The sequence below is a fragment of the Camelus bactrianus genome, chromosome 22 (genome assembly GCF_048773025.1).
Source record: "Camelus bactrianus isolate YW-2024 breed Bactrian camel chromosome 22, ASM4877302v1, whole genome shotgun sequence".
Classification (NCBI taxonomy): Eukaryota; Metazoa; Chordata; class Mammalia; order Artiodactyla; family Camelidae; genus Camelus; species Camelus bactrianus.
Window position 1 is genome coordinate 25,790,410 of NC_133560.1, and position 27,892 is coordinate 25,818,301.

The following is a 27,892-nucleotide window of genomic DNA, read 5'->3' on the forward strand; positions in this document are numbered from 1 at the left end:
GCAAACTCCTCCCTCCGCGAGAAACCTCACATTGAAATGCTGCAAATGACTGGGGCCCCGCGTGCAGTCGCGTCCGGGCCGCGCGACGCCCGGGTTACCAGAGCTGACACAGCGGATAGCAGCCCGGGCCGGGGCGTTGCAGGCGGAGGCTGAGAGCATGAGGCCCGCGGGCTGGGGGCTGCGCTGGGCCGTTGCCCTGTTCCTCGCTGCGGGGTCGGCTGCAGGTAAGGCTGGCTCCAGAAGCCCGTGCGGGGTAGGGGTGAGCCCCCAACTCGGGGATCCCCCTTGGTAATTTTGGGGGAGAGAGAACGAAAAAAAAAAATCACTCCATCCATGGGTGACTTGTGGGAAAATCGCACGTAGTCCCTCCCAAATGGCTGGAGGGAGCACTGAGGGGCGCGCGAGTGTTTGGAGGGTCTAGGAGAGTCAGAGGAAACGGGGTGCGGCTTTCCCCACAAGTCACCACCCAATGGAGACTTATTAGAGCGGGGCAAGCGGACCTTCAGCCCCGGGGGTTGGGACCCCCTGCTAGAGTTATTTCAGGGGTGAGAATGACCCGAAACCAGGCTGCTCAGCCTGGAGGTCCTTGAGGGCGCTTCCTCGCGCAGATTCACCGGCAAGGGTTACGGCGGCGGCCAAGTTGGCTGTGTGCTGCCGGAGGGCGCTGCTAGCTCCCGGAGCTGAGCAGAACGAGCCCACCACGGACCGCGCACCACGCTTCCGCCAGAGGCCACCGCCTCCAGCCCCGCCTTCTTTCTCGTGGGCCCTCCCCCGAGCTCCCATTGGGCGCTATTCGAACAGGCGAGCCTCGAGCCACTCCCCTTGGCCAATAGGACGCTGTAGCTGCGGAGGCGCGCGCGGCGCGGGGCGGGGCTGGCTCACGACTCTCGCCGCACCTCGTTCTTCGTGAGGTAGAAGGAGATTCCTCCCGTCCGTTCCAGGCTCCTGTCACAAAAGAGGCCACACGTCCTGGGCCTCTGGAGACTCACCGCGAGCATGGACGAGGCCCCCGCCCAGCGCCTGGGCCCCCTCAGCGAAGGCCTCGGTTTCCTCCGTGCTCTTGTGGCGAGGCCTTCGTCCCCACTTTGCCATCGGGGTCGCCCGCACTCCGCCCGCCCGGGACAAGTTCGCAGTCATGTCCCCAGGCCATCCTCAAGGCCTCGATTCCTTCCCAGACTGAACCGTTGCCTCACAAATTCCTGGCCCTCGATCGGACGCGAAGGGCACTTCACGGAGACCTTCAGGGACTGATGAACCCCTCGGGGTTGCCTTGTTTGTTCAGAGGCGCTAAATGTGTTCTGTGCAGCTCCCCACAAAACGACCTTTCGTTTTAGGGGGTTTGAAATTTAGATTTGTCTAAATTTCTCTTGGGTAGTTGGTGAGCGATCCTGAGTTATCCATTGCCTGCCAGAGGCGTTTGACCTCGCCCAGGATAATAGAGTAATGGTTCTTTCCTACTTACAACCAGCTAGGCCTAGATAAGAATTGGGATTGTTTGATTAACCGGATGCAGGAAGCTTTTTTTTATTGGCAGGGAAGTGGCTTTGAGCAGAGACCTTTGAACTCTTGGAATCAGTACTTGTGACACATCAGTTTCCTCTAGGAGTAGAGGAAGGGAGGTTGCAGCCACATGGCAGGGGATTAGTGTAATAATTCGGCCGCCCAGTTGTGTGAAAAGGAGGGAGCTTGGCTTGGTCAAGAAGCACTTGATCAACCTGTATTTCACACACTGCTCCACTCCTTCCTGAGGAGGAAATAATGGCAATGAAGTCTTGGGCAAGATGTGTTGCTTACTTTAGTTTCCTCTTTCGCTGTGGTTGAGAATCTGATGTATTTCGGTTCTCAAGGAAGCTCTGAGTCCAGATGCATTCCCCAGACTCCTGAGAGCTGGCATTTACCGGGTAACTTCTCTGATGTTAATGATGTATGTTTGTAGCAGCCCTGGCTACTCCAGTTTGCCCTCGGGGCCAGAATTTCTTGTTTCCTTTGGGAATTGAAATAGTTGGAATCTTAATTGCATAGTTTCCCTTAGCCAGATCAAAATCAGTTGGGGGGGGCGGGGGGGCGGGGCGGGTATCAAATTAGCTAGGGACACACCCAAACTCTCCTTTCTGGGTGATCCTGCTGAGAATTGTGTCTGCTTTAGCAACATGCCCCAAGGGGATTCATTGTTCATTGCCAGGCATATTTTTCTTCCAGGGCAACACTGGCAAAAGATGGGGAGAGTGTTGTTTGAGACTGCAGAGCTTTCAGGGGAAATATGTGCGTCATTCTGTTTTTCCAGGGTGTTCCTTCTCTCTGTAGGGTTCGTCCTCTGATAAGATCCAATTCTAGATGCTTTTTTTGCTTGGTGCTTTGGTGCCCACTTATCTTCAGTATTAAGTATGTTAACAGCGTTCACACTCTGCCCCACTGTCAAGCAAGTGACCGTGTGTTGCTAAGACACTGTGGAAGTAGCCAGGAGGGAACAGTAACAGAAACAGGGTACTCCTCCCCAAAGGAGCAGGCAACAAAATCTACCATAGAGATCACCCCTGCGGAAAGTACCTTGGTGTCACCTCTTTTGAAAAAGAGCACTGATCAACAGATTTCTCATTCATTTTCTGCTGTGTTAGCTCCGGCCAGTTCTTTTCTCAAGGAAGTGATTCTATGGATGAATTTGATTTCCCTGAACAACTATGATCTTCAGTAGCTGCGGAAATAAAACATCGAAAGCATTTACCACCTCATTTGTGTGCTGGAGAAAAAGCAGAAATGTGCATTCCTCTTTGTGTTTCGATAACCTTGTTCCTGACTTGTCACTCGTGACCGGAGAGATCTAAGGGCTAGAGTTTAGAGATTTGGATAGGGCAGGGCGATGCTTCTGTGGTTTGAGGCAACTCCAGCATGAGGAGAGAGGGGATGGGGAACTCTGTTTGCCTTGGCTGAAATTCAAATGAGACTGACAGGAAAAACCCAACCCTTGCTCCTGGAACAGGAAGGAAGCCAGAAAGACGTGTGGTTTCTTTGGGCTGTGGTATTTGAAACAGGGCTAGTTCTGTCCATTTGCCTGCTGGGGGGACACCCATCTGATGTGTTGTCCCTTGGTGCTCTCTGGTCCTCATCCCCACCCCCACAAGCAGGGCCATGGGACTTATTTCCCAGCAGACCGCTGTCTGTAACAGTAAAATCCATCTGGGGCTGTTGGCCAGCTGTTGCATGACCTGTTCAGATAGAAATAGGTAGTGGTGGGGTCTTCCTGCTGCTGAGATCTTCAGCCATCTGTGACAAGCAAATACTTGAATAACTGTTGCCAGGGGAAGGCTTGTTGTCCAGGGAAAGGGGTTATTGTTCCTTATCCCTCTTTAAAGAGATCACGAATATTTCTCATCTTCCTGGTGGCACATTTCATTGGTAAAATGGGTCCTGTTGCCAAGTGGATTAGTGGTACCCGAAGCTGCGGTCTCCTCAATGGGAGACAGAATGACAGAAGTTCCCCCGGGATCCTTATTGTGAATGCCCCTTGCCTGAACTTCCTTTTTGACTTTTTTCTGAGAGTCCTGGAATTTCGATTGCTTTTTGCCCACCCTGTGTGCCAGCAACAGAAAGTGAGTCATTTCCTTTTTCAGGCATGATCAAAATTCGGCTGTGAGTCAGTGAGGTGTAGGGTGTGGGGTGTATTGTAGACTCATCTCTGAGGGAGATATCCTGTTTGGACCCGTAGCTGGGCAATGCATTTGTCAGTTTGTGTTCTTTTTTTTTTTTTTTTTTTTTTTATTCTTCTTCATAGTCTGTCTCATTACAGGATATTATAAGATATCGAATATTGTTCCCTTTGCTATACAGTGGGACCTTGCTGCTTATCTGTTTTATATATAGTAGTTTGTATCTGCTAATCCCAAACTCCTAATTTATCCCTCCCTCTCTTTCCCTTTTGTAACCATATATTTGTTTTCTATGCCTGTGAATCTGTCTCTGTTTTGTAAATAAGTTCATGTGTGTCATTCTTTTAGATTCCAATTATAAGTAATATCATATGGTATTTGTCTTTCTCTTTCTGGCTTACTTCACTTAGTATGATCATCTCTAGGTCCATCCATGTTGCGAATGGCATTCTTTTTATGGCTGAGTAGTATTCCACTGTGTGTGTGTGTGTGTGTGTGTGTGTGTGTGTACGTGTGTACACCACATCTTCTTTATCCATTCATCTGTAGATAGACATTTAGGTTGCTTCCATGTCTTGGCTATTGTAAATAGTGCTGCCACAGGGGGTAGGGTATATAGCTCAGTGGTAAAGAGCATGCTTAGCATGCATGACGTCATGGTTTTGATCCCCAGTACCTCCTTTAAATAAATAAATAAATAAAACCTAATTACCTCCCCCCCCCAAAAAATTGTGCTGTAATGAACATTGGGGTGCACATATCTTTTCAAGTCAAAGTTTTCTCCAAATGTGTCCAGTAGTGGGATTACTGGATCACATGGTAACTTTAGTTTTTTTAAGGAATCTCCATATTGTTTTCCACAGGGGCTGCATCAAATTACATTCCCACCAATAGTGTAGGAGGCCTCCCTTTTCTCCACACCCTCTCCAGCATTCCTTGTTTGTGGACTTTTTAACGATGACCATTCTGACCAGTAGTTTTTGTTGTTGTTGTTGTTTATTTAATGGAGGCACTGGGGATTGAACCCAGGACGTCATACATGCTAAGCAGGCACTCTACCACCGAGCTCGACCCTCCCCTAGCACTGTAGTTTTGATTTGCGTGTCTCTATCAGTCTGTGTCCCAAAAGCAGCAGATTCCAGAGCTCAGTGCATTTGCTTCTCCCTTCCCTTGTCTCCTGTCTCTTCTACCGTTCTCCTTGTTCCCTGGTCTCTTCACGGTGGCCACCTCCCACCTGGCCTCCTTGCAACTCAGTTACCAATTTCTGTCGATGCTTCCAAACACTCTTTGTATTTCTATCACCTCTGGCCTCCTTGTGGCCCCTCCTTATATATCTCCTAATATCTCCTGACTGGTTTCCTAACCTCTGGCGTGAGCATTAGGCTTGAACTTTGAAAAACCCAGAGTTTGTTTTCTTTTTAAATTGAGGGGTAATTGACATACTATAAAATGGATAGAGATTAAATGAAGAGTTCTGTGAGTTGTGATAAATGTCGACTTCCGAGTCACCACCTAAATCATTAGGAGCTAGAGGATTTCTCGCCTCCCAAAAATGGAGAAATGGGTGTATTCTTTTTTCCCTTTTTTTTTTTTTTTTAGGGGAGGAAGTAATTAGGTTTACTTATTTACTTATTATTTGAGTGGAGGTACTAGGGATTGAACTTAGTACCTTGTGCTTGCTAGGCAGGCACTCTACCACTGAGCTAACTCCCTCCCTCTTTTGGGTGTATTCTTTGCCCCTCCAGATACTTGCGGTTCATGAAATTTAGCTTGTTGTGAGTTTCGTTTCTTGGGAAACCTGACTGCTAGAATAGGATTGTATTTCTGTTTCATTCTTCAGTTAGCAGGAAATAGACACAGGGAGCGTGGTCAGTTTTGGATCCTGGCACTGATCCTTCATTCTGCTTTCCTTCTCTCTCAGTGGAAGACAGATGTGGGAGAAACGAGTTCCAGTGCCGAGATGGGAAATGCATCTCCTACAGATGGGTTTGCGATGGGACCACTGAGTGTCAGGACGGCTCCGATGAGTCCCAGGAGACGTGCAGTGAGTCCCCTGTGGGCGTGAAATGTCTCCTAAACATTTTGAAGACAGCGGGTGACAGATGAGGTGGAAATTGGCCATAGTCATATTGATGTATTCGGCCATGAATTGAGAGTTGGGGAGAGGAGATATTACTGGAACTTTCTTTCCTTTTTTTTAATTGAAGTATAGTCGATTTACAATGTTGTGTTAGTTTCTGGTGTACAGCACAGTGATCAATTATATATGTATTCCTTTTCACTTTTTTTCATTATAGATTATTACAAGGTATTGAATATAGTTCCCTGTGCTACACAGTAGGACCTTGTTACTGTGACTTTCTTTTAACGGCTCTTTTTAAAAAATTGAGGTGAAATTCACATAACACAAAATTAACCATTTTAAAATGACCAGTTGGTGGGATGGGTGAGGGATAAATTAAGAGTTTGGTATTAACACATACACACTACTGTATATAAAATAGATAAACAACGAGGACCCATTGTATAGTGCAGGGAACTATAATCAATATTTTATAATAACCTACAATAGAATAGAATCTGAAAAAGACATATATATATATACACACATATATAAAAAACTAAATCACTTGCTGTATGCCTGAAACTAACACATTGTTTTGTTTTGGTTTTTTTCTTTATTTTTTTTTAAACATTTTTTATTGAATTATAGTCATTTTATAATGTTGTGTCTAATTCCAGTGTAGAGCACAATTTTTCAATTATACATGAACATACATATATTCATTGTCACATTCTTTTTCGCTGTGAACTACCACAAGATCTTGTAAATATTTCCCTGTGCTATACAATATAAACTTGTTTATCTATTCTGCATATGCCTGTCAGTATCTACAAATTTTGAACTCCCAGTCTGTCCCTCCCCACCCTTCTCCCCCTTGGCAACCACAAGTTTGTATTCTATGTCTATGAGTCTGTTTCTGTTTTGTATTTATGTTCTTTTTTTTTTTGTAGATTCCACATATGAGCGACCTCATATGGTATTTTTCTTTCTCTTTCTGGCTTACTTCACTTAGAATGACATTATCCAGGGACATCCATGTTGCTGCAAATGGCGTTATGTTGTTGTTTTTATAGCTGAATAGTATTCCATTTTATAAATCTACCACATCTTTATCAAGTCATTTGTCGATGGACATTTAGGCTGTGAAACTAACACACTGTAAATCAACTATATTTCAGTTTAAAAAAATGCCGAAAAATAAAGCGACCTGTTCAATTGTATTAACACATTCACAGTGCTGTGCAACCACCACCTCTATCTCATTCCAAAACCTTTGCAGCACCTAGCATCTAATTTTTTTTAACAATCTTCATTAAATGTCCTTTATTTTGACCCAGAAAGATGGGCTCAGCAAGCCCTTTCAGAAAACTCTGGGTCTTTCCTCTGCAAAGCTGGGACTGGTGAGGCAGATTGGTCTTTCCTCTGGTGCTAAGGCTCAATCCTGTTTCTTGCACAGTGTCTGTCACCTGCAAAGTGGGGGACTTCAGCTGTGGAGGCCAGGTCAACCGCTGCATTCCTGGATTCTGGAGATGTGACGGGCAGGTGGACTGCGAAAACGGCTCGGATGAGGAAGGCTGTCGTAAGTGGGGTCCCTTCCCTGGTGGCCTCAGGGCCCTGCCCGCATCCAAGTGACCTGACTGGGTTCCAGTCCAAGGTCGGAGTTTGTTCCCTAAGCTGAGGGTTCCTTGAAGAAACAAGGCTGAGAGTTTCAGAGGAGAAGGCACTTTGCAGCTGGTTCTGTCTTAGCTCTTTGATTTTATTAATTATTTCTAATTTCTTTTTCAATTGTGTATTTTTTTTAATAAAGTAAGGGTTTAAAAAAAGAAACCCTGGGAAAATTTTAAATAACTATGATCATATCAAATCTTCAAGTTCACAAAATATGAAAACCCCTAAGAGAGTCTTAAAAACAAAAAAAGTGTTTACTTACCTTTACGTTAGGAATGTACATCTGACCTTGGTTAGTGATAAAACAACTCCCTGGGGAACATTTTAAAATTAAAGGGAATGGGAAGGGAGGAGATAGTTCAGTGGTAGAGTGTGTGCTTAGCATGCATGAGGTCCTGGGTTCAATCGTCGGTGCCTCTTTTAAAAATAAATAAATAAACCTAATCCCACCCCCCCAAAATTTTTTTTAATTTAAAAAATAAATGGATTGGTGTTCTTTTCCAGGCACTTTTTTTTCCTTCCAGGTTTGTTGAGATATAATTGATAGATAACATCATGTGAGTTCAGAGTATATAATGTGATGATTTGGTACACATATATATTGTGAAATGATTACCACAATTACCTCAGTGGGTTAGTTAACACCTCCATCACCTCACTCTTCTTTTTTGGCTCTTTAATGCTGGCGAATCTGGCGGGTGGGAGCTTGAGTGAAATAGGTGAGGGCGATTAATAGGTACCAACATCCTGCTGTCAAATAAATAAGTCACAGGGATGTAAGGCACACCATGGAGAATATAGCCGATAATGTTGTAATAACTTTGTATGGTAACACATGGTAACTAGACTTATAGTGGTGATCATTTTGTAATACATAAAAATATTGAATCACTGTGTTCTGCACCTGAAAATAACATAGCACTGTAAGTCAATTATACCTCTAAAAAAAATCCAGTATCATTATAAATTTTAAAAAAATCAAATAATAACAACAAACTTTTTTAAGTGTTTCATTTTTTATTTTTTTTAATGAAGGTACTGGCGATTGGACCACGGCGTGGGCTCTACCCCTGAGCTATACCCAGCCCTCAAGAGCAAACTTTTTTCCCCAGCTGTTTTTTAAAAATTGAAGTATGGTTAATTTATAATGTGTTAATTTCTGGTGTACAGCAAAGTGATTCAGTTATACATATATTATTTTTGTATTATTTTCCATTTTCCTTAGTTTATTACAAGATACTAAATACAGTTCCCTGTGCAAACTTAGATAGTGCTTCCTGTGTGCCCAGCCCAACCTGAGAGCTTTACTCCTCAGTCCCACAGCAATGCCTTGAGGCATGAACGGGGAGGAAACTGAGGCACAGAGGGGACCCAGAAGCTGGGCGGGCGTCTGGCCAGGGCAGTGGTTCTGAGTCTAGGGCACCTGACCACGACCCCCGAGTCCACTCCCTGGGCTCTGGCCTCTCCCCTGCTCAGGGTCCCCGTCTGTGCAATGGGCTGGTGTCGGGAGGCAGGGGCTCCCCGGTGACCAAGCTGTCATGTCCTGTTTGTCCCTGCAGCCCCCAAGACGTGCTCTGAGGGCGAGTTCCGCTGCCACGACGGAAAGTGCATCACCCTCAAGTTCGTCTGTGACTTGGACCTGGACTGCCTGGACGGCTCGGACGAGGCATCCTGCCCGCCGCCCACCTGCGGCCCTGCCAGCTTCCAGTGCAACAGCTCCACCTGCATCCCCGAGCTGTGGGCTTGCGACGGCGAACCTGAGTGCGAGGATGGCTCGGACGAGTGGCCAGAGCGCTGCGGGGGCCGCAACACATCCGCCACCTCAGAGGACGACCACCCCTGCTCGGCCCTCGAGTTCCACTGCCGCAGCGGTGAATGCATCCACTCCAGCTGGCACTGCGACGGTGATCCTGACTGCAAGGACAAGTCTGACGAGGAGAACTGCGGTAGGGGTGCCGGGCGGGGCCCCACAATTGTCCCTGGGCTCCCCCAGGTAGGGCAAAGGGACAGTGCCTTTAGGTGGTTAAACAATTTCCAATCACACAGCAAGAAAGTCAGTCCCATTTCCTGTTTCTTCCAGTCTTTCTGATCACATGGCAGTCAAGCCATCCTCCAAAGGATACTTTTTATTTGTATTTTTTTTTGCAGTATATGATTCTATTCATTCATTCATTCATTCATTCATAACAGAGGTACTGGGGATTGAACCCAGGACATCCTGCACACTAAGCAGGCACTCTACCACTGAGCTGTGCCCACCCCACCATCAGTTAATCTCTTCTGGCCAGGGGAGCAAACTACAGCCTGCAGTATTATTTTGGTCCAGACAGATCCTGGGCTCCTGGCCTGGCTGTGTGACGCTTGGCCAAGGACTTAGCCTCACTGTGCTGGGGTCTCCTCCCCTGTAGGTGAGGCAGTGGTGTTGGCCTTCATGGGCTTTGGTTAGAGACCAGTGCCACCTGGTAGAACTTCCCGTGATGCACGAGCGCTAGCCAGAATCGCTGGAGTCACTGAAGAATGGAATTCTTAGGTTTATTTCATTTTAATTTGTTGAAAGTTAAATAGCCACACATGGTTAGTTTATAGCCCCCTACCTGCTGTGTAGACTTTTTTAAATGTCACCTTTTAAAAACAATTGGAGGGAGGGTATAGCTCAGTGGTAGAGCGCATACTTACCATGCACAAAGTCCTGGGTTCACTTCTCAGTACCCCCGTTAAAGCAAAATAAGTAAATAAACAAAACTAATTCCCTCAAATTTTTTTAAAAATTAGAAAACAAAGTCTTCAGCTGTTTGTATTTTATGTGATCAGGTCTAAAACTGAAGACAAGCTCACTGACTCTCCATAACTCATGAGCCTTTAATGCAACGATACACACATGGGTGAAGAACAGGATCCTTCTTTACGTAGGGCTCAGCACAGCCAGTACCCACTTAAAAATAAAGAGCTCTAAAAGTTAACATGTTTTTTAGAAGGTGAAGGGAGGAATCATTCTGCCCATAGATTTATTATCGCTTTTCACAGATATCCTGAAATCAAAATTTCAAATTGTAAACATTTTTATTGTGAAGTATAATAACCCACAGGAAACCTATAAGCATAAATTTGCGTAAAGCAGCAAACTCTGTTTGAGGTCAAGTTCTGGATCATGGCTCGAATTGCCCTATCCCAGTGACCCACATGCATTCTCCAAGATTTCACTGTGATGTCAATGTCATCATGTTCAAGTAGTGTCAGCTCAGAAAGTTTTTATGTTCGCTTGAATGGCTGTATTACACTCGGTGGTATTGATCTGATTTATCAGAACGTACCTGGCCAGCCTCTGTCTCAACTGGGATCACACCATTGCTTTTCTGCTGAGAATGGCCTCTCAGGTTGACCTACTTTTTTAATGAAGTGTCCTGTTTTGAAACATGCATAGGACAGACTGGGGAGAAGTCTTAAGAAAACTTAATGGTTGGGTTAGGGTGCTTTCCTACCCACCTTCTTACTTTCCACACTTGGCTCTGCCTTTCCCAGCCAAGGCCACCTGCCGGCCCGACGAGTTCCAGTGCTCGGACGGGGCCTGCATCCATGGCAGCCGGCAGTGCGACAGGGAGTATGACTGTAAGGACCTGAGCGACGAGCTGGGCTGCATCAACGGTGAGCTCCTGGGCTGTGGGGTGGCGTTGGGGCACAAGCCCACTGCATCCCAGACAAGGGGGGAGCCTCCTGGGTCGGCTTCGCACCGGCTGTGTGTCCTGCAGCAAGTTATTTGACCTCCCTGAGCCTTACTGCTGCTTATCTGAAAAAATGTGCAAAACTAAAGCACCTACTTCAGGGACTGTGAGGTTTCATGAGGTGCCAGAGTACAGAGCTGATGAACTTGAGCTCGGAAATACCTGCACAGGACCATTCTGTGTAAAGCACTTCCCTGAATTTACAAGATAGCAGTTCCTGGGAATGATGCCACGAAAAACTTGCCCCTGGGCCCTGGGAGACAGGCTCGGGACCGTGCAGGGCAGCCCTCTCCTAACAGCAAATCACTGGAAGCAACCCAAATCTTCATCAGCAGTAGAATTAATTTCAAAGAAATTTTAGTGGGGTAGGGATAAATCAGGAGTTTGGGATTAGCAGATACAAACGACTATATGTAAAATAGATAAACAACAAAGTCCTACTGTACAGCACAGGGAACTATGTTAATATCTTGTGATAAACTGTAATGGAAAAGAATATGAAAAGGAATATATATTTATATGTATACCTGAATCACTATGCTGTACTAGAAACACATTATAAATCAACTATAATTCAATTTTAAAAAGATTTAAAAAATTTTTTAATTGTGGTAAAATACATATAAAACTTACCGTCTTAACCATTTTTATGGGTACAGTTCAGTTGTGCTAAGTACATTCACCGGTTGTACAGCCATCACCACCATCCATCCCCAGTACTCTTTTCATCTTCCCGAATTGAGACTCTGTCCCCATTAAACACTCAGTCCCCAGCCCCCTCCCTCAGCCCCCAGCACCCACCATCCTACTTTCTGTCTCCAGGAATCTGACTCCTCTAGGGACCTCATGTAAGTGAAACCACACAGTGTTTGTCTTTTGTGACTGGTTTCTTGCACTTAGCATAATGTCTTCAGTGTGCATCTATTTAGTAGCATGTGTTAGAATTTCCTTCTTTTTTAAGGCTGAATAATATTTTATTGTATTGCTGGACCACATTTTGTTTATCCATTCATCTGTCGATGGACGCTTGGGTTGCTTCCACCCCTGGGCCATTGTGAACAGTGCTCCTATGAACAGGGGTATATGGAAATAATTTTAAAATGGAGGATGTAGTTGCACAGTGGAATATCATACAGCTGAGAAGATGAGGCCACAGCCCCCAGCTGCAGCACAGGCCAACCTCATAACCTTGAGGTTGGCAGCAAGGAGCAAGCTGCAGGAGGTGACTAGATACAGTTTTTATATAAGGCTCAAAACCAAGCAAAATTCAACAATTTATTACTCATTTATAACTGTTTGATAGAACTATTAATGAAAAAATAAGGAAATGGTAACCCCCAAATTCAGGATCATCATTACTTCTGCTAAGAGGGGTAGTGGGGCGGGATGGCAAAGACCACTGTCATAGGCTAGGTCAGGGCTCCATAAAAGGCCAGATAGTATTTTTGGCTTTTCTGGCCATAGTCTCAGTTACAATTACTCAACTCTGCTATTACAGTGTGCAAACCGCCACTGACTCTATGTAAACCAGTGGGCAGGGCTGTGTGCCAATAAAACTTTATTTAAACAAACAGGCAGTGGGCCTGGACTTTCCCAGCCCCTGCCCTTGGTGTCATTCTAATTCTTAAGCTAGGTGGAAGCTTCACGGGTGTTCAGTCATTCTTCTGTTTCATTAGCAAATGCATTTGCATCTGCTCTTGCATGAATGAACTGTCATATAATAAAGAGCACTAGGCCGGCTCCTGGTGCCCAGAAGCACCTGACCCTCCTCTGTGGCTCTCGTAGTGACTTTGTGTGAAGGGCCCAGCAAGTTCAAGTGCCAGAGCGGCGAGTGCATCTCCTTGGACAAAGTGTGCAACTCGGTCCGGGACTGCCGGGACTGGTCAGATGAGCCCCTCAAGGAGTGCGGTGAGCCCCGGGGTGGGACCCAGGCCCGTGAGTGCTGTGGCTCTGGGGTGAGAGGGACGTGGTGGGGGAGGGGGAATAAGTGGATTGGCCTCTACGCCTCAGTTTTCACAGCCATAACATGGAAGAACAGTTGCCCACACCTCCCAGGGCTCCTGGGCATCGGCCGATGTGATGCTTGTCGTCTCGGCAGGGCTGGGTAACTATTTTGGACTTTTCGGGCCATACGGCCCCTGTCACAGCTGTTCAGCTTGGCCGTGTAGCAGGAAAGCAGCCATACAAACGCACACATGTGCACATGACTGCTGGGGGCCGAGTTCCTTCCCGGGAAACTTCAGTACAGACACAGAAACTTGAATTTCAAAAAACTCTGATGTGGCATGAAATATCACTTTTCTTTTGATTTTTATTTATTCTTTTCAACTCTCTTAAAATGTCAAAACCAATCTTAGCTGTGGGCCTGTGCCAGAGCAGGGGGCGGGCTGGCTTTGGCCGGTGCCCAATGTAGAGGGTCAGAGCATGGATTCTGGAGCTGAGCGCCCTGGTTTTGAGTTCAGCGCTGTGATCCTGGGAAAGTCATTTAACCCGGCCATGCCCCAGTTTCCCCAGCTAGAGTTCCCTTGCCTTTAGGGTTGTAGGGAGGATTAAATAAGTTAATATATGTGACTATAGTAAGTGGTATGTGGCTTTTTTTAAAAACTTTTTTCTTTTGATTTTTTTGGCTTTTATTTTTTATAATTAAAAAACTTTTAATTGTGGTAAAATAAACATAATTTACCATCTTAACCATTTTTTAAGTCTACAGTTCAGTTGTGTTAACATTTATTCACATTGTTGTGCAACCATCACCATCATCCATCTCCAGGACTGTTTTATCTTGCAAAACTGAGGCTCTGTCCCCATTAAACACTGACCCCCCCAACCCCCTCCCCCAGCCTCCGTATCCGCAGTCCTACCTTCTGTCTCTATGGATCTGACTCCTCTAGGGACCTCACGGTGGAAAAATACAGCTTTTGTCCTTCTGTACCCGACTTATTTCACTCACTGTAATGACCTCGTGGTTCATCCATGGCGTCGCATGCGACCGTAGCTACCATGGAGCCATGGTACTTCATGAGCCTCAAAGTCTTTGTGGGGGTTGTGATGGAGATGGTGAAAGAGCACAGGCTGGCGGGGGAGGGGGCTGGGGGCCAGAGTGTGACCAACCCCCATCCCCTGTCCAATGCAGGGACCAATGAGTGTCTGGACAACAAGGGCGGCTGCTCCCACATCTGCAATGACCTCAAGATTGGCTACGAGTGCCTGTGTCCTGAGGGCTTCCAGCTGGTGGACAAGCACAGATGTGAAGGTGATTCCTTAGGCCCGGTCCTTTCCCTGGATGTTGGTCAAGCCCTCTGCCTCAGTTTTCCCTTCTGTTAAGTGGGTGTGGGTGTGGGTGTGGTCCTCCCCTCAGGGCTGATAGCAGGGCTTTAACGAGGTGCCAGGTGCACGGGCCAACTGTCACAGGCTTGGCCCTTGGGGAGCATGTGCTGTTTGCCTTTTGGGATTCATAATTAAGAAACAAATCTCAGCCGACGTAGCTTTGCCCTGTTGGCTGTACTTTGAGGTGAATGGTGAGGTCAGGGTCATGGTTAGAGACAACACTTGGCTGTTTCTAAGATTTTGTTCCTGAACCTGATAGTCACCAAGTCCCCGGCCCTGGAGGTCTTCCCCAGAGGTGGTGGGCTGTCCCCCATTTGCCACTGGGAGGCGTGGCTTCTGGTTGGAGCCCATGGCTCTATCCACGCCCTGTGGGGAAGACACCCCAGATCTCTCTCTGTCCCAACTCACAGATATTGATGAGTGTCAGGATCCCGACGCCTGCAGCCAGATCTGCGTGAACCTGGAGGGCAGCTACAAGTGCCAGTGTGAGGAGGGCTTCCAGCTGGAGCCCCTCACCAAGGCCTGCAAGGCTGTGGGTGAGTGCAGGGAGGCAGCGGGAGGGGCTGGCCTGGCCAAGCAGAAAAGAAACGTGGGGGAATTTCATCATCTGAACTTTGCACCGACTGCAATGACCTGGGGGTAGACCATTTGCTCCCTAGACCTCTGGCAGGTGAGCCCCCAGCCCTGTTAGGAATCGGGCTTGCTGCGGGGCTGCCCAAATGTGTCTGGCTTCTCTGAAGACTCAGGTCAACCCCATGGGGGACAGTTTGCAGCCCTCAGTCCTCCCGGGGACTTTAGGGGACAAGAGATGGAAAGCCATGGCCCAAATAGCTCCCACCCACTCCAGCAAAAGGAACTTATACCATAAAGAAAAAAAAAGAAAATCTGTTGAAAAGAGATCAAAATATAATAGTTCATAGTAAGACCACATAGTAGAAATTGTTGAGTGTCTCTTACCTGAAGTTTCGGTTAGGACTGCAACCCTGCACTAATTCTTAGAAGCACCTAAGTCAAGGTGTCCCATGTTTTTGGAGGCATAGCTGTCCTGGTGGGGCTGACAGGTCACCGCAGCATCCTTTGTCTTGTGTCACGTTCTACCCTTGCTGTGTGATTCCAACGAGGGCCACTTTTGCAGAAATGTTTTAGAGCTGTTTCCCCAAGGGTCTCTCAGCCTTTAAGCCTTTCTCCCCTGTTGCCGCTTGGATGGCTCTTTGGCCTTGCTCTGTCACATCCCCCTGCGTGAAGCCCTCCAGTCTTTGAGATTTCACTTTCCTCCCGTTTTGTAGGGTCAGTGTCTCTATAGATGCCATCCCCGCGGCTGGGATGGTGTCATGGGAAGGGACATTCTGAGCCGGGTCCGTTGCAGAAGGCTCAGTGTGTTGGTGAATATTGGTGTCATGGTCACAGCACAGCCCCCACACTCAGAGTGGCCCTGGTTCAAATCCCAGCTCTGCCACTCACTAGCTGTGTGACCTTGGCCAAGTCACCCCCCCTCTCTGAGCTTTAATCCTCTCATCTGTAAGCGGGGTTGACTACAGCGCCTTCCTCTTAGGAGTGTGAAGATCAAACAGGGAAAGTGGTAGGAAAAGCACTGAGCAGAATTCTCCACCCTTAGGAATCACTCTGTATACATTTGTCATTTTTCACCTTTATGTTCTAAAATGTAAAATGCTAGAGCCTAGGCATTTCTAGGTTTTACTATTCTTTTAGGTTTTACTATCACTTAGGTTTTTAGGTTTTAGGTTTTAGGTTTTACTATCATTCAGCTATGGTGAGGCTAAGACATGAGTGCCATTGAAAAGACAGTTTGTTATGCACAGATCCCAGGGGAGGAGGCATAGCCTGCCATGGGGGCCACCCGGGGAAGCACTGGGAACAATCAGGAGGCAGAAGGAGTGAGGGCAAGAGTCTTTATTGTGGTTTCTGTGAGAAGGAACAGATGAGGTGGGGTAAACAGACTTCAGACTGGCTAGTTTGAATAATTTCAGAGGCTCTGGGGCTGAGGGCTGGCCCTGGTTGCCCAGCACCTGGCCCTGGGGTGACTAGGGCAGGTGGATAGTGGGCCAGAGTGTGAGACCCTATTAAAGGAGCTGGTGGGGGTGTGGGCTGGTTGGTCTGCATTTGATGTGAGCCATTTCCCATGTCTAGGAATCAGGAAGCCCTGGGAGGGCCGCCCTCCTGGGTCTGCGTCAGAACCCAGGTGATGGTTCATATATGAGGCGGGTGTCCTGGGTGTCTCTGCTGATTCACCCAGACCCTGCAGGGTGACATCCGGGGCTGGGGTCCCTTCCATTGCCCTGAGCACCATTCCTGGCTCCCCAGGCACCATCGCGTACCTCTTCTTCACCAACCGTCACGAGGTGAGGAAGATGACTCTGGACCGCAGTGAGTACACCAGCCTCATCCCCAACCTGAGGAACGTGGTCGCCCTGGACACGGAGGTGGCCAGCAACAGAATCTACTGGTCTGACCTGTCCCACAGGAAGATCTACAGGTGAGCCTGGGCCCTGCGTGCAGCCCCAGTGCCTCGTGGACTGAAGGCCCCTGGTGCTGACACTCTTCCTCCTCCACCTCCCCTCTCAGCGCCCAGATCGACAGAGCCCCCAGCTTCTCCTCCTATGACACTGTCATCGGCGAGGATCTCCAGGCCCCCGATGGGCTGGCGGTGGATTGGATCCACAGCAACATATACTGGACCGACTCCATCCTGGGCACTGTCTCCGTTGCCGACACCAAGGGTGTGAAGAGGAAGACGCTATTCCAGGAGAAAGGCTCCAAACCCCGTGCCATCGCGGTGGATCCCGTCCACGGGTGGGTATTCTCAGCAGGTGGGTGGGGTTCATGAACCAGGTTAGGGCTCCAGGTGGCGGAATATTTGAGCTGGCTGGGGGCTGTCCCGAGCCCTGGGATGCTCGTGCTGTCAGAGAGAACAGGGCGGAGAATGTGGGCCTCCCCACCCGCCCTTTGGGGACCCTGAAGGTGGATGCTCGCCATGTGTGCTGTGTCACCTGACGTGGAATCAGATCCTGAAAAGCCCTGCCCGATGGAATAGAATCCAAAATCAGAAATGAAGTACTGATTTAAATTGATAGTAGGAATGAATACTTGTTAGAAATTTAAATTCTGATATCATATTATACGGTAAAGCATCCTACACGAAAACGGAACGAGAGAGATGTAAGAAGCCTCTTGTCCAGCGATAGCCAACTGACCCTCTTTTTTGGTGTGTGGGGAAATTGGGTTTGTTTATGTATTTATTAAGGGAGGTATGGGGATCGAACCCAGGACCTCATACATGGTCAGTATGCGCTCCACCACTGAGCTATACCCCCCATCCCCCCCCAACTGACCACTTTTGCAAGGGGAGTTGGTAGAAAGCATGGCCTCCGTCCCACATACCTGGCACTTGTCAGACCACACCTGCCCCCACAGCACCTCTCAGCTGGACTCTCACCGCCCCAGGACGGGCAGCCCGTTCCGGCTGCAATCATTAGAGAAAAGGGAACATCTGGCCTCAGGGAGAAAATGTTGGCGAAGGCACGCTAGGCTGTGTGATGTCCACAGCTCAGATTAGACAGACCCCAGGGTGAGGTGGGCCTGGCAGGCGCGCATCTCACCTGCTGGAGGGACACCCAGTCCACCCAACTGCCAGGGGAGAGCCCCTCCCAGACGCTCCACTTACATACCTGTGCTCACGCCCTCGTGTGCTCTGTTCTTGTTATTTCTTATTCCCCAGTTAGCAGCGCACCATGAAACTCTCTCCTCCACATGGCTCTCTCACTTGGCCCATAGGGTTCATTCTCTGCCCAACGGATGGACCGTGATTTATTTAACTGTTATCCAGCACATGGAAATTTAGGTTTTTTTCCTCCTACCTCACATAGAGTAGCCATGAGTACCTTTGAACGTGAGTCTTTTACAGTTTATTTGCAGGATAACATCCTAGAAGTTGGATCACTAGGACCGAGTTCATGTGCATACATAGGGCATCAAATTGTCTTTCCAAAAATCATTGTAAAACTGACCCTCCCACCAGAGGTGCACCCGAGGGCCTGTTTCCCCACATTCTCACCATCAGGTTTTCTACCTTGGCCATCGTGATGGGGAGGGTGTATTCCACTATAGTTTTAATTTGTATTTGGCTGTTTGTGAGTCAGTCTGAGCATCTCCTCGGAGGTTTAAAAGCCCTCGGAGATCCGAAAGAATTAACAACAGGGATGGGAACAGATAATTTGTACACCTGTGGTCACAGCAGCACCATTCACAATAGCCAAGAGGTGGAAGCAATGCCAGTGTCCGTCTGCAGGGGATTCGAGAGACAAAATGAGGTGTGCGCACACAGTGGAACTTTATTCAGCCTTAAAAAGAAATTCGGACTCTCACTACAACTCAGTGTACCTTAAGGACAGTATGCTAAGTGAAGTCAGTCAGTCACAGAAAAGAGAAATAGTGTGTTACTGCTCTTACATGAGGTTCCCAGAGGAGTCAGAGTCACAGAGACTGGAAGTAAGATGGTGGGGGCCAGGGCTGGGGAGTCAGTGTTTCATGGGGACAGTTTCAGTTTGGGAAGATGAGAAAATTCTGGAGATGGATGGCGGAGGTGATGGTACAACAATGTAAATGCGTTTAATGCCACTGAGCTGTGCACTTAACAATGATTAGACAATAAATTTGTCTGTTTTACCACAGTTATATGTATGTTTTCAAATATATATATTTGAAATTATATATATTTGAAAAATGTATAATTTGAAAAATATATTATTTGAAATATACATATATTTGAAAAGCAAAGCAAAATTACAGAAAATTTAAAAATTATAAATAAAAGCCCTCAGAAAACAGTGCTCAGGGAGCAGATTTCCAGGCTCTGAAATTGGAATGAAAAACCTCCCTTTGTTGAAGGTCCTAAAATCCTGCTAGGTCTCCCCAGGCTGTGGGCCTGGAGTCAGCACATTCGGAGGAGCAGAAAGAACCGGGGTCCGGGTCTCCCCAGGACTGACTGGGAGTCTAGCCTGGCTGTGTCCGGGGAAAGGGGCTCTTCTGGGCAGGCTGGAGCCTCCTTCCCTGACGTCCTCCCCACTCTCCCACCAGCTTCATGTACTGGACGGACTGGGGAACCCCTGCCAAGATCAAGAAGGGGGGCCTGAATGGCGTGGACATTTACTCGCTGGTGACGGAGGACATCCAGTGGCCCAATGGCATCGCCCTGGGTAAGCTGGTGGGACCATGGTCCTGGTGGTCGGGCAGTGTCTGCAGAGGAGAGATGGATCCCTGAGGTTTTCACCCTGGAACTCAGCTGCCCTCCCTCCGCACACCACCTGCAGCTCAGGCTCACGTGGAGGGGCCTAGTCCAAGCGGCTTTTCTGCGCATGCCTCTGCCGGGTCCTTTGCAGGCGCCTTCCTGCAGAGAGCAGGCTGCCTATGCCCCAGGGCCTCCCCCTACCCCGGCACTGTGTGTGACCTCTCTTTAACCCCCGCCCCTCACTGCGGTTCTAGATCTTTCTGGTGGCCGCCTCTACTGGGTCGACTCCAAGCTCCACTCCATCTCCAGCATCGATGTCAACGGGGGGAACCGGAGGACCGTCCTGGAAGACAAGAAGAAGCTCGCACATCCCTTCTCCTTGGCCATCTTTGAGGTGAGGGCTGGGGGCGTCCACGCCTGCAGGAATTCACGCCAGGCGCCGCTGACTGAGCGCCGCTGGCACACGGGCGCTCGTGCTGCTGGGCCGACGCACAGGGCCTAGCCGTTGTCGCCAAGCCTGAGCCAGAAAACTGCCCAGGAACACGAAGAGGTCTTAGACCTGGAAGTATTTCCATCTTCTCCTCACCAAGAGTCTTGAAAGGTCTAAAGCGGCAGTTCTCAATGGGAGGCCATGTCACCGGCCAGAGGACTTTGTGGTTGTCACCAGGTGGGGTGGGGTCACTGCCAGCATCCGGCAGGCAGAGGCCAGGATGCCGCTCAGCACCACCACGAGGGGTTATCTGGCCCTAATGGCCCCCGTGGGGAAACTAAAGAACATTGCTGTACAGTTGACCCATAACAACGTGGGGTCGGAAGCACTGACCCTCTGCATGGTGGGAAATCCGAGTATAACTTACAGTCGGCCCCCTACATCCACTGTGTGTCGGTATCCACATCCATGGAGTCAACCACCCAGGAACTGTGTCTGACTGTAGCGTTTGCTACTGAAAAAAAAAGATCTGTGTATAAGTGGACCCTTGCAGCTCAAACCCATGTTGTCCAAGGGTCAACTGTATTTGCACACCCAGGTTCACGCAGCATGAGTCCCAAAAGCCAAGCAGTGTAAGCTACCCCAGGGCCCAGCAGCAGATGAGCGGATAAACAAAATGTGGTCCATCCACACAACAGCACACTGCTCAGCCTTAAAGGGAAGGGAATTCTGACATGTGCTACAGTATGGATGGACCTTGAGTGCTCAGTGAATAAGCCAGACGCAAAAAGACAAAATACTGCATGATTCCACTCATAGGTGGTCCCCAGAGGAGACAGATTCAGAGACAGGAAGTAGATAGTGGGGCCTGGGGCTGGGGGAGCGGGTGGGGAGTCAGCGTTTCTTGGGGACAGAGTTTCAGTTTGGGGAGACGGGAAAGTTTCAGAGCTGGATGGTTGCACAACAATGTGGATGTACTTAATGCCACAGAAGTGGGCACTTAAAAATGGTTAATGTGGTACAGTTTACCTTATGTGTATTTTATACAATTAAAAAATTTTTAAAGAAAAAAATGAAGTTAGCACCTAGCACTGTTTGTTCCCTAGAGAACCCCAGAGCTCTGGGGGTGGGGAGACAGCGGTCTATGTCCCAGCCCCATGTTTGATGGGATCTGTCATCTTCCTTCTTGCCCGTGTAGGATAAAGTATTTTGGACGGATATTATCAACGAAGCCATTTTCAGTGCCAACCGCCTCACAGGCTCAGACATTAATCTGATGGCAGAAAACCTGTTGTCTCCGGAGGACATTGTCCTTTTCCACAACCTCACGCAGCCGAGAGGTAAAGATGGGGTGGCCGCCCCCACCTCCACTTCCCTGCCAGTGCTCTGGAATTTTCTCGAATTTTCTGACCTCGTTCTCACCCTGCCTTCTCACCTCAGGGGTGAACTGGTGTGAGAGGACCGCCCTCCACAACGGTGGCTGCCAGTACCTGTGTCTGCCGGCCCCGCAGATCAACCCGCGCTCGCCCAAGTTCACCTGTGCCTGCCCCGACGGCATGCTGCTAGCCAAGGACATGCGGAGCTGCCTCACAGGTGGGGGCACCACCCTTGCCTGTTGGCCCTGCGGCCAGACCTTCCGGAGCCGGAGCCGCTCTTTGCTCCTCTGTCAAGTGGGAGGGCAGGGCCCCAGGAGGCAGTTGTCAGGCCACCAGTTTGCCTTTCTCAAGCACTGGGCGTGTCAGCACTGTGCCTGGACTCAGTACACCTTTGACGCCCAGTTCTCTCTGGGGTCGAGACTGATTTTAGACCCGGACATTGAGGGGGAAAGTGGCCCCCCTTTAATTCTTCTCATCCTCAGAGAGTCTCCATTTGGGGCCAGTGTACCTGTAACGCTTACGGATCTCCTTTTTGAACAACCACATGGAATGTAATAACATAGATATCAGTGGGTTTGTATCTTCACTTCATTTCTTTTCAGGTATTTCTATGTGGCCGAGGGCACTTGCTTCCTATCCGTTGTCATCAGCAGCACAGCTATGTGAGGGATGCTCAGGCCACGGGGCACTCAGGAAATGTTTCTTCTTTCAGAGACTGAACCTGCAGTGACCACCCGGCTGTCCTCCACAGTCAGGCCGAGGGTCGGCTCGACAGCCAAGGGGCCGCAGCGCACAGCCAGCCCTGAGCTCACCACGGCCGAGTTGGTGACGATGACCCACCAAGGTAAAGCCTGGGACCACCCTGGCCCTGGTTCATCTGGAGGGGACTACAAGCATCTCGGTGAAGAGACAGCATGGATCTAGTCTTGGTTCCGTGCTGACTGTCTCTGGCATGGCCTGTGCACTTTTGAAGCCTAAGTTTCCCTTCCCATAAAGCGGGGCCAGTAACAGTGCCTGCCCACCTCCCTGTAATAGTGAAGATCACACGGGCTACCGCGTGTGAAGGGCCCGGTCCCAAAGTCCCCAGGTGAGGGGCCTGGGAGTCTGAAATGTGATCAAGGCCCATTGGCTGCCCCAGGTATCTGCCCAACAGGGCCAGGACTGGTGTGAGGCAGTCAGGCACTCACTCCCTGGGGCAGCATCAAAGGGAGTCACTCAAAAAACCCAAGACGCAAATAGTATTTTAATGCAATATTGAAAAAAAAATCAAATTGTCGAACTATGTCCGGTGGGGCCAAACACCTATTCTTGTAAATAAGTCTGCTGGAGGCCAGGGTCCCAATGAGGCAGGATTTTGCAAGTGTGCAATCAGATCCTGTCTTCCTAAAAACTTTGATATTTTGTTCTTTGAGGTGTTGGCATTAATTAAAATAATGCATTAAAATGTTACTAATTACTGAGTTTTGGGGGACCCCTTTACATTTTGTGCCTGAGGTGAGTCCCTCGCTCTCATCTTGTCAGCCTGCCCTCAAGGTCATGATCTACCTCCCCAGTTGGAGGTCAGAGCTGGGCTCTGAATTAAGGGGAGACTGCCATTCTCCGCCTTGTCCAGCAGAGGGCGCCCGACCTGAGTTTTCAGCAGCCCGGAAATGGAGCTCAGACTTTTCTGGCGGGGGGGGGGGGGGGGGGATAAAAAGGCACATCAGCAAGTTTCAGACCTTTTTTTGCCCTCAGAGTAGCTGAGTCCTTTGTTCAGCCATTAAGGAGATAAAACAGGAACTGCTGTGGTTGAGGAAGGCCTGGAGCCCTTCTCCCTCGGGGACCACTTCTTGAAAAAACCAGTTCCCAGATGGGCCCACCCAGGGCTACTGGAATTTGGCAGAGGAGCCCTTTTAAGGGAAGAATTTCTCAAGGATACTGCTGCTGCTGCCCTAAATTGTTTTTGTTACAAGATTTCTTAAAGATGCACAAAGGTAAAACTGGGTATAAACTCCAGGCACGGACGTGTGACAGCCAGCCGGTAGAAGGAAAGCCCTGGGGAGATTTGAGTATAACTGACGAGCCAGGCATGCTCACTGGTGACGTGTGGCCGGGACGCTGCTGTGCGTCTTCCCAGCCCACGCACCTGTTTGGAGGCCTTGAAACTGTCACTCGCACAGGCCCTCACGTCCCGCCCAGGTGCACACACGTGGTTACATAATGAGGTCTCCCTCCCCCAATATTTCTTATCATCGGGGGACAGTTAGTGGAGGACTATGGGGCTTTGGTGTGACCCAACCCAGGCACTGGAATTGCCGAGCATTGCAGGGACAGAAGGTGGCCCCTGCCCCACCCAGTACAGGCTCCTTGTCATCAAATGCAGATGCAGGTTGAAAAATTCCACCAGTGACCTCTCCCGCCCTGGGAGTGTATCTGCAGGATTGACTTAAGTCTCAGAGACCAGTGGCCCCTTCTCCAGTGCCTCGTAACTCGAGGCTAAAGGACCCTCTTAAATTCGCACCAAATCCCATAACCCTGATTACTAACAAGTAAGGCCCCAGTAGAAGTCAGCCTGGCACCTCAAACCTGAGAGATCAAGTTCAGGTTCCTTTGAACTTCTGGGGACACTGAGAAGTGGCAGGGGTTCCCTTTGCTTGTGCTGCGACACGACACCTGTGTTTTCCCGCCCCTCACTTTCTCTCTTGTCCTGCACAGCCCTGGGCAACGCTGCCGGCCAACTGGACGAGGAGAGGCCCCGGAGCACAGGGGCCCTGTACATCGTCCTCCCCATTGGTGAGTGTGCGCCCCCCGCCCCTGTATGTTCCCCACTTCCTGCAAAATGACCTCCCTCTCCAGCAAGCTTTTGTGTCCACACACGTCCAGGAATGGGGTGGCCCTGCTGCGTGTCCTGTTCATCACTGGGCCTCCCTTCCTAGCTGCTTTCACTTAACAAATAAAGTTGAGCACCTACTGTGTACCAAGGCCATTTCCGGGCTCTGGGGACAACAGCCATGAGAGGAATAAATCCCCCCCGCCCCCCCCCCCCGGAGCTGACAGTGAGGATAGCTGATGTGTCACATGGGGGAAGTGGGCTGGGCCAGGGCCGCCTGTGTGAGTGACAGGCAGTCTCACCGACACACAGGAGATGGGAGCCTCCTGGTGAGCGCTCCTCTTGCAGGGGGAGTTTAGAGAGATCTGCTTTCCTGCCTTCACCCATCGGTCATGGCTCAGTCAGCATCACACCCATGTTTCTCCTTCTCTGAGGAAATCCACAGACCAGAGATACAGGTGCCCAACAGCTGTCCAGCTGTGGGTTGGCAGGCTTGGCAAGTGGGACCCTCACCTCCCTTGGGGCCACCCAAGGGTGACACCCACTCCCTCCCTGGGCATCTTCCCAGCTGAGCCTGAGTCTCTCCCGCCCTCTGGGCACTGGCCAGAATCTTTTACGCTCCCGGGCTGGGTGAGCCCTTGGCTGTCCCCTGGATCCTAGGGATGAGGTAGGGAGGGGAGAGGGACCATCACCCCAAGGCCCACCACAAATGATGCAAAGAGAGATCCAGCCCCACATGCCTTCAAATAGAAGTAAAGAGTGCATTGTGTCTCCATATGTAGAGGACAGTCCCATTTCTGAAGAAGTAGTAGCTCACATGACTAATCACAGAACAAACCTGGAAGAATTGACAATAGTTGGGTGTTTGGTGGGGGGGCGGTAAGGCAGTCACAGTGGTCCTTAAGCTAGATATGTGTTATGTTCATAGATTATTTTTTTACAACGGGCAAGTACTGCTTTAAATGCAAAGCATTAAAAACAAATACACTTGGGGGGAGGGTATAACTCAGTGGTGGGGTGCATGCTTAGCATGCACGAGGTCCTAGGTTCATTCCCCCCCAAAAAAACCCAAAAAACCAAGATGCTTACAAGTAAAAAGGCAGAGCAGCCCGTGACGGTCTGCCTCCCCCGCAGCGCTGCTTATCCTCCTGTGCTTCGGGACCTTCCTCCTCTGGAAGAACTGGAGGCTTAGGAACATCAACAGCATCAACTTTGACAACCCCGTGTACCAGAAGACCACGGAGGACGAGGTCCACATCTGCCGCAGCCAGGACGGCTACACCTACCCCTCGGTGAGCCGCGCGCGCTCGGGACCCTGCAGGGCACAGGGTTTTATGTGTCCACCCTGCCTCCTAGGGGCCCAGCCCTCCCCAGACAGCAGGCGTTCTCACAGTGAGGGGATGGGGACAGAGGATAAGTGAAGGGATCACAGGAAGGGGGACAGAGTGGCCTGTGGGGGTGAGAGGGAGGGGATGCAGCTTCAGGTGAGGTGGTTACGCAGGCTTCCCTGAGCAGGGAGTGCATGGTGTGCAGAAGGCACAGCCTGCGCAAAGGTGTATTTGAGGAGCTCGGGGGCCGCCAGTGTGGCCTGAGTGGAGCGAGCTGGGGAGAGTGGGAGGGTGGGGGGCAGATGGGGCAGGAGTCTGGGCCACCGCCAGGACTTTGCTCTGAGTGAGGTGGGAGCCGAGCCAGAGACCAGGGTGGAGCAGACTGTGATGGTCCAGGCAGGAGATGAGGGGGACTGGTCTGGGGGGCCGACAGGGAGTGAGGCATAGGTGGCCTCTGGCCATGTTTACTGGAGGTTGGACTGATCGTTTCCGGTGTTTATTGTTTTGTTGATAGAGACAGATGGTCAGCCTGGAGGATGATGTGGCGTGAGCTGCGCCTCAAGTCCCGTGCCTCCCCGGAACCTGCCGCCTGTCACTCACATGCAGGAAGGACACTTTCTCCCTGGACCCTTGACCTGCCCCAAAACCCTTCCTGAGACCTTGGCGCCAAAAGCACTGCTGGTGGCTGTGGCCCCGGCATTGTCTGCCTGTCCGCCAGAGCTCTGTTTTATATATTTATTTGTCTGGGAGGCAGACAGGCTTCTGACGGCGCACATGGGTTTGGGTTGCTTTTTTCTTTCTTTACATGTGAAGGAGAAGAGAAGGAAGGCGGGCCAGCTGGGGGACGGTTCCTTCTCTCCTCCTTGACGGGCTCCTCCCGAGGGACACGGAGCAGGAGAAACCTAGTGGCTTTGAACGCTTGAGAGCAGGTGCTACCCACCCCTCTGGCGCGAGCCCCACACTCAGGACTGAACGTGTTTACCTCTGCCTGGCGAGCCTGGCTGGACGGCCAGGGAGGCTCTTGCTCTGCCAGCCCCAGGTCAGGATCAAACTAGGGTCTTCCAAGCCGGATTTGCCCTCCCCTCGAGCTGGGGAGGGGCCCCTGGTGTTGGTATTGACACAGCTGGATCCGGCCTCAGGGGGTGGTGCCTGCTGAACCCCATTCGCTCACCAAGACCCAGCCATTCCCAGGGAAAGCCTGAGCCACCGGTCCCCCGTAATGTGTATTAAGTGCCTGAGACACCCCACCTTGTGCGAGAAGCGGCTCTGTTCTCTGTGTCCCAGTGCGGGTGTCTGGACCCCAGCCTCGCCCCTTGCACTTTTTCAGTTCAGGGTTATATGTTGTGTAAAGTCGACACTCTATTACTATTTTGCACTGCTTTCCGTTCCCGTTGGTTCGGGCTTCCAGGCCGGAGAGCCCAGGTGGATGTCTGGCTGTGGCAGGAGATGTACTGTGTGCGGAAGAAAGGGGGTCGGCTTGATTGCGACTTCAAAGCCGAGATCACTACTGGTGTTTCCACTTCTATGCAGATGCCCCCGAGCCATTAATTTCCCTCACAAGCCAGTTGTGGTTGGCGGGGGCTGGGGGGGCTTCGTCTGAAACAACATGTATGGCAGTTCCACCCTGTAAGACGTGCCCTGGGTGCCCACATTTTGTGGGACTTACTAAACAAGAATGCTTTCTGAAATTGTCACGCGTGTCACCACATTTACAACCAGACAGCCAGGGAGATGTCTGAGGGGACTGCCTGCCTGCTGCACAACCACAGAACACCGCACCCCGCCCTGCAGGAGACTGTGAACACCTTCTCTCTTTCTGAAGCATGTAAATAACCCCCCGACAGCCAATGGGGGCTTTTTTATGTTTGCACTTTGTATATTTGTTGAAACATTTATCACTTATATATATATATGAAAAGATCTATTTATTTTTGCAAACCCTGGTTTGCTGCATCGAGGGAAACTATCTCTGAGACGCCTCGCCTTTCTGTACAAAGCTGTGCACATGCTGTGCACAGCGCACTCTTCAGGAAAATCAGGCCTGCGTTGTATATATGGGTTGCTTTTCAGGGATGGGTATCGCTTTTTAAACCACTGTATAGAATGTTTTTTATAGCTTGAATGTCTTACTGTGATGATTGATTAAATTTCTTAAATACAGTGTCTGGCTAAACTGAAGCGCTTTCTTCTTCGGTCCTCTGGTTTCCTCCATTATTGGTGGACCAGACTCCCTGGGAGACGGATCTGGAAAGAGAACATTTCCCCAGAGCCCTGAGCCGGG

General features: G+C 49.7%; 1 protein-coding gene across 3 annotated transcripts; it reads left to right on the forward strand.

The window, feature by feature from the left end:
• Window positions 1–27,772, forward strand: LDLR (low density lipoprotein receptor). Of its 3 annotated transcripts, XM_010966875.3 has the most exons (18): window positions 2–224; window positions 5,566–5,688; window positions 7,166–7,288; window positions 8,937–9,323; window positions 10,897–11,019; window positions 12,882–13,004; window positions 14,230–14,349; window positions 14,834–14,959; window positions 16,746–16,917; window positions 17,007–17,234; window positions 19,518–19,636; window positions 19,923–20,062; window positions 21,297–21,438; window positions 21,539–21,691; window positions 22,187–22,318; window positions 24,169–24,246; window positions 25,418–25,575; window positions 26,126–27,772. In XM_010966875.3, the coding sequence occupies exons 1-18, from the start codon at window positions 158–160 to the stop codon at window positions 26,159–26,161; spliced, it is 2,550 nt and encodes an 849-aa protein (XP_010965177.2). In that variant the 5' UTR covers window positions 2–157; the 3' UTR covers window positions 26,162–27,772. The 3 variants fall into 3 exon arrangements, with proteins under 3 accessions (XP_045360049.2, XP_010965177.2, XP_010965178.2); XM_045504093.2 differs by lacking the exon at window positions 14,834–14,959 and having other exon boundaries at window positions 1–224; XM_010966876.3 differs by lacking the exon at window positions 5,566–5,688.
• The last annotated feature ends 120 nt before the right edge of the window (window positions 27,773–27,892 follow it).